Below are 7,038 nucleotides of genomic sequence, written 5' to 3'. Positions count from 1 at the left end.
ATATAATAATATAAATATAATTATAAATATTACAAATATATAGAGACATCTTTCTATTGTATAGATTATCATTTTGAACGTTTAATAATCCCCTAGAAACTTTTAGTAGTTCAATGAAAATTTATTACATAATTTCTCATGGTCTACTGAACTTATTAAAATTTTGTCTAACAATTATTGATGCTTTTGTCGATTTTTGTTAATTACTAGTTATTATTGATAAGTTGAAAATTTTGATATTGTATAAGAGTATAAAGGACTGAGAGAAGAGAACTTTTAATGAGTTTTACGAATAAAGGGTATGAGAGGATTTCCTTATATAAAGCTATGTCAAAAGATCACTGACTAACAGTATCTTGAATTCGCAACATTGAATTTTTTAGTGCTCTAAGTATTGTTGCATAAAATTATTAAGGTAATATTACGTATGTTTATGTATATTTTTAAGGTAATATTTATATATGGTTGTGTATATGTATATAAAATTACATTTTTTTTTGCGATTTTCTTTTTTTTTTAAATTATAAAACTAAACTATTGTTTAATAACTATAAGTCTCAATTTTTTTTCATTTTATTAATTTCATTATTAGAAGATTGCGATTTTCATTATTGTTCAAGATGGAAAGTGCAAAATAATGAAGAAGTGTTTTGCAACTTTTCAACAACAAGTTTGAAAACATCTCGTTTCTATGCGACAAAGATGCTGGTCACGTTTCTTATCCATAAGACACTTAGTAGCACTTACTTTTATCTTAATGACCAGAGACGCGTGTAGAGTTAATGGTTCTTTTAAAATTAGCACGTGGAAACGTATGAGGGTTTCTCTAAAATTTTTCGAAAAAATCTTACGTGGCACTGTGTGTCAATGAACGCAGAGATAAATATTTAGTTTTTCTTTGTTTTTTTTTTTTTATTCATGAGCTATGATTTTAGAACGTTCATGAAAATAAAAAGGATAGCCATTAAGACATCATTCAAACTAAAGCGGTGTTAAAGCGGTTTAGATTGGGCCGCGTGAATTTTAAATAAATGCATTTTAACATTCGTGAAATCATTTTAATTTGCAAGCCATCTTTTTTGGATAAGAATGCAAACAAACAATTTATTCTTTTCGCAAAGAGATATTATTATCGAACAGAGAATAGTGAACGAGATTTTGAACGTGAATTAGAAAATCACAAAATAATTTAAAATTATGGTTTTCTTGGATTTCTTACAGTTGAATATTTGATGATTTCTTTTTCGTGAAATCTTTTTTTTCTATTATTATAAAAAAAAAAAAAAAAAATAAATATCACATTTTTAGCTAGAAACTAACATTTTTCAGAATTACAAGTTAGATTGCACTTGTTACATTGTTAAAATAAATTACATTGTTAAACAAAAGTAAAACAGGTGACCGAGGAATCGAACAATCTTGCTTATGAGATCTTAAATTGTCGGATATGGAACGGATCATTGATCCAACAAGTCAACCGTGACACTTGAACAATCCATTGTTTTACATTAACCCTCGTTGCGCATCACGAGTTAAAACTGTCTTTTTCGTTCGTTCGATCACAGAAAAAGATATGAATTCAAACCAACTGGTGAAAAGTAAGCCTGATTGAAATTCGCAATATGTTTTTCTTTTTGATTTATAACATAACAGTACTTGATAAGTATTGCACAATATCAATTTCCATGACAAGAAAAATTAAATTCATAATGATTTCTACATAATTTTGAAAAAGTATCGATTGTTTATTTGGAATCAACAAAGAACTTTTAGCATTCATTCTATACTTTTTAAAATGTTTAAAATTCTTTATAAAGATATTATTTAAATTCTTTTAAATTTTATTGAAAAATTATAATCGATGAAACATCATATCAAGAACAGAAATGTAATGATTTTTTTTTTCAATACAGAAAGAAAAGAAGAATTAATTTCTATATATTTTTTCTTTTTTAAACGGATAACATATCATTTTAAAATAAACATATTTCTTTTAATATTGCAGATGGTTAACTCCCAAATTCTAATTTTGTTCATCTTATCATTGACAATAACAATAGTTATGTGTCAAACGTTTACGTACAGTCATGGCTGGACAAATGGAAAAAGATCCACATCATCTATGTTGGAAGAACTTGTGAACAGGAATGCAATTCAATCGGATAATGTTTTTGCTAACTGCGAGTTACAGAAATTGAGATTGTTGCTTCAAGGAAATATCAATAATCAAGTAAGTAAATGAAAAAAAAAAAAAAAAATGGGGGGAAAATATTTTCTTCTTTCGCATTGTAATTAAAAACTTTCTATTTTTCACAGCTGTTTCAAATGCCTTGTGAGCTGCTTAACTTTCCAAAAAGAAGCTTCTCCGAAAATATGATCAACGATCATAGACCTGCTCCTACCAATAACAATTATTAATAATATCATTATTATAATTTTTGGTCACAAAAGCTTAATCGATTACGCGTTATTTATCATCAAATAAAGAGTATCTTCAAAAAAAAATTTTACCATCTCGTTTACTTATCCTTAATATTTTAATTCGTATTAAGTTTAAAACATTACAGCCAGAAAATTCAAACCTATATACATACAATATGTGTATATATATATATATATATCGATAGTTTCAATAAAGATATAAAAATTTCATTAAATACCAAAGTTCTTTAAGCTACGCGAAAAACGAGAAAGAAAAAAATAAGAAAAAAGAATAAAAAGAAAAAAAATATAATAACGCATTTTATCTTCGAGTGAAATTTAAATTTAATTCGATCCATCTTGGAGGTTGGAGAAAAACGATAGTAGCATCGAGTGTCACTGAACTTTTCTGTGACGCTTTTTCTTTAGCCTCTTCTTCGTTTCCGATACAACTTGTCTTCGCTTGATTTCCCCATATTCGTTTCTATTTTCGTCGGCTCAATTACAGGCCACGTTCCTATCGTCGATCGTGATCAATTATTCAATCCCGTGTATAGTTCACCTCCACCAGTATATATAATACAGGTTCGATTTAAAGCGTAATCGTTCATCAATCATGGTTAACGGGCAAATTGTTTTTATCGGAATCGCCAGCATATCTGGATTTGTATTAATTATCGAGTTCTCCTCGCGGGTATCCGCGGCCCATCCAGTTTTCATCGGGTCCATCCGAACGGTTAATTAAGTTTTCGCTGTCCTAATTGGACAGACGGTCAATAGGATAGATCGCGGCGGGCTGGTACTGCACGCCGTAGGGGATTTTGTCTGTCAACGGAAGATGGAGTGAAACCCTGGCGAATAGAGACACCTGCTGAGTCCATGGATTATCCCTTAGGACAACTTATCTCCAACTGCAATTCGCCCCCTGAAATTCGAAGACTTTCTATTTCGGCTGTATGCTTGATAATCAACCGTCATCGGGGGATGATTTTTATGTTCGCGGCGATGGAAAAGATTAAGGGGTAAAAAATATTTTCTACGATTTTTGAAAGGGGAAGTTAAGTAAAAGCCAAGTTTATATATAATCCCTCGAATTCTTTTCTGCCGAACGTAGAAAATATTTTTCTATCAATAAATATATTTGAGATAATATTAGTTGTTTATTTTGTTATATATCCCCAATATTGTGGGGTAATATGATTCGTTTTTGCCCGATCATGAGATAGATCGTTGATCGAGAATTCGCAGCTAATTTTCCAGGATGGGAATGGGAGGCCACCGATGCAATTGATAAAATGCGATGCTAATTATAAATGCAAGAATAATGGCGGTTCACGTGCGAGCGTGTTTCACGTTACAGAGAAGAGAAGCACTCACGGTTATTAGTCGATAGTGTCAGGACGCGTATAACTATCATGCACGGGCAATGCACTTAAAACTTGGCTGTTAATCAGAAACCAATTACGGGAGGCGGGACGAAATGAGTTTAATCGCATTAAATATTAAAGCATCGTCACCGTGCCATGGGACTGGGTGTACCAACAACCATAGGTGACCCTCTTCCTCCATCCAGTCATGGAGCAACCACACATCGCCACGTGCCCGTACGAAAACGCTTCTGTGCCTTAATACCCCCGGGAATAACCGAACAACCCTACGCCAATGTCCTTTATAGGGTGGTGCCTGCAATACGCATGCACGAACACTGCATTTGCTGATAATACGGCTCTTTTATACGCTTGCGTATGCGTGTATCATCACACTTTCTCTTTCTTCCTTTTTAAATACATTTCTTTCCTTTCCTTTTTTCCCCTGTTAACGTAAATTTCGATCGAAATTTTTATGAAATATTATATTTGTTTCAAAAATATCGATAAATAGATGTACGCAACTTACTCTCAAACTCTAGCTCACAAATCGCATAATGATTTTCAATCGGAAAAAAGGACCGATTATATTTTCTTTCTAAACGTAGCGTAAACATAAAAGAGTCCTCTGATAGCACTTGCGTCCAGATTTCCGGCCTCGTGCCGCGTGCATATTTCAGATAGATTTTTTTCGCGGATGGCAACTAGAAAATCCGAGGTAATATTTCACCGAGATATCGCATCGCATTACGAGTTTTAAATTCACGCTTAGCTCGCGACACGAAAACGAATATCACAGAAGGAGATTGCAACATAACATCGGTATAAATACATAAAATCGGGCAATCATCCTAAATGGGGGAGCCTCCTAGCGCGAGGAACGTCGTCTTTTTCGACCTGTCGTCTGTCGGCTGTCGTTTGTCGCGCGACAAGGGAGCCTTCGTGCGGTACCAAGCACGAAAAAGTGCGAAACAAACCGTTTGACGAGCATAATTCCGTCTCCGACATCATATTTGTTCGTTGTCTTTATTACTTTCACGGATGGATGAATTGTTTCTCTTGATCCTTGAAACTATTTCATCATATCGGTTCTAGTTCGAGTAAATTCTTTTCGGACGATTCGTTTCGATCGTATTATGGAAGATCTTCGTATTATTATTGCTAATGAAAAAGAATTTCTTTCGACGTACATATATTAAAGATTTTTATTTTATTAAGAATCTAATTGTAAATGTACACGTGTATGCACTTACTTCTATTATGAAATATATTTTTATATATGTTTTTTATACGTCGAAATATATTTTATATATATTTTTACCTTTTATTTTTTATCTTTTTCCCGATATTGCTTTCTCCCAATATTGCGTTTTAAAAAAAAAATGTATGTCACTGTTTCCTTTATAATACTTTTGAAATAATTATTTCTAAACATCGTGAAATTGTTGCAACGTTTCTTCCTTAACAGTTCTGTATGAACTGTCAATAAAGTAGATTTAGTACATTTTGCTTATATGATACATAAGAATTGAAAAAAAATTTGATCAACGCCATCTCGCGTTTGGATCCACGAAGCTCCGACTCGTTACTAGTATAGCAGAATATAGAAGGAGGTATTCGTGACGTCACATAGTAGACAAGGAGAACAACATTATGGGAAAAGGATAGAAAAATGTGCCACTATTTTTGGTTATGCAGTTCCTAATACTTTCTAATAATTTGTAATATTATATTGAAAATTAATTAATTACTAATTTTTTACTAGAAATTTTTATACTTTTAAGCTTGCATCTTGAAATTAAAACTTCGAACAACTTTCTCGTGTAAATTTTACTATGAATTTCTTTCAAATTAATTATTTATTAATACGATTATTACAGAGAAGTCGCAATCGCGAACTCTCGTTTCGTAATCGATTAATAAACAATCTATTTATTCGTTTAAACAACAATAAAATTATGAATATAAATTAGACGGGAAAGTAAAGGAAGAAACAACGTTTCAGATATATACATTTACGTTTAGAAATAAATCTCGCGTTAATGAGAAATTAACGAAAAATTTATTGCGTATCAATGGCGTCGGTTCGACGCGACTTAATTAATCATTATTATATAATTAATTGAAAAGAGTTTCGCGTTAAAATTCACACTTGTCTAAAGTATAAGAAACTTGTCTAAAGTTCTAACTTTAAGATACGAGTTTACAGGTATAGAAATTTTCAATAGAAAATTAATAATTGTTTAATTTTCAATCCGATGCTTTTGAAATGGTGGGAGGTATTAGGAGCTGCATAACCAAAAATAGTGGCACGTCTTCTTTATCCTTCTCGCGCAATGTTGTTCTCCTTGTCTACTATGTGACGTCACGAATACCTCCTTGCACATTCTGTTATACTAATAACAAGTCGAAGCTTCGCGGATCCAAACGCGAGATGGCGTTGATTTCCGAACAGATAAAATGGAAATATTTTGACCATTACTATTACATCGTATATACGCGTATATTTTTATTCGCCGTACATATATTTTATACATATCTTTTTCGTATTGCAGTTTAAAAATAAATATCAAACAGGTAAATTTTATAACTTGATTTATTTAATAATGATAAAAAAAAAATGTCTAGTTTCTGGGAATATAGAATTATATCGCAGCACAGAAAGATATAATATGCTAGTATAAAAGATAAATATCGACGAGACAATTTATTTACATCAAATTTTAAAAGATTTTTCACATATCGATAAACAAAATTCTTGTTCATCTCGAAAGAAACTTTTCAAAAATTGCCATTTCCTTTTCAATTATACTTTTCCCGTTATTGAAATTCGGGTAAAAAAAAATTCTCACAAAAATTTCAATTTTATAACTCGTGAAAAAGTAGCGGGCAAATCTCGAAATTTTATTATTTAAAAAATTTACGTCAACTTTCCATACGTTCCAACTCAACTCATAATCACTTACGATTACGCTAATTTCGAATTTTCCTCCTTCTACTTACTCTTCCTTTCTTCGATGCCTCTCGTTTCATAATCTCCAAGATTTCCTCTCTCTTTCCTCAAAATCGATCGTGTCTTATCGATCAAGAATATATAAAGAAAGGACAAAGTTTGAACGAAACGAAAAGAATCGTTGTCCAGAGAGAGAGAGAGAGAGAGAGCGGAGATGGAAAAAAAGAAGACGTGTTTTCGATTCTCTCTACTCGCTCGGTCTACGACGTCGACCGCAAACGATCAGAAATAAAAATA

The 7,038-nt window shown here is 31.9% G+C and overlaps 1 protein-coding gene across 2 annotated transcripts; it reads left to right on the top strand.

The window, feature by feature from the left end:
* The first annotated feature begins 355 nt into the window (after nucleotides 1-355).
* Nucleotides 356-2,461, top strand: Crz (corazonin). 2 transcript variants are annotated; one of them, XM_003695429.4, is made up of 3 exons: nucleotides 356-415; nucleotides 2,006-2,230; nucleotides 2,317-2,461. In XM_003695429.4, exons 2-3 carry the CDS (start codon nucleotides 2,006-2,008, stop codon nucleotides 2,416-2,418), a joined length of 327 nt encoding a protein of 108 aa, XP_003695477.1. In that variant the 5' UTR covers nucleotides 356-415; the 3' UTR covers nucleotides 2,419-2,461. The 2 variants fall into 2 exon arrangements, with proteins under 2 accessions (XP_003695477.1, XP_086768018.1); XM_086911892.1 differs by lacking the exon at nucleotides 356-415 and adding an exon at nucleotides 1,518-1,598.
* Nucleotides 2,462-7,038: the final 4,577 nt, after the last annotated feature.

The sequence above is a fragment of the Apis florea genome, unplaced genomic scaffold (assembly GCF_048593485.1).
Source record: "Apis florea isolate Af1SG1 unplaced genomic scaffold, ASM4859348v1 contig_3367_pilon, whole genome shotgun sequence".
Classification (NCBI taxonomy): domain Eukaryota; kingdom Metazoa; phylum Arthropoda; class Insecta; order Hymenoptera; family Apidae; genus Apis; species Apis florea.
Note: the sequence above shows the minus strand (reverse complement) of the source record. Positions and strands in the feature narration are given on the sequence as shown.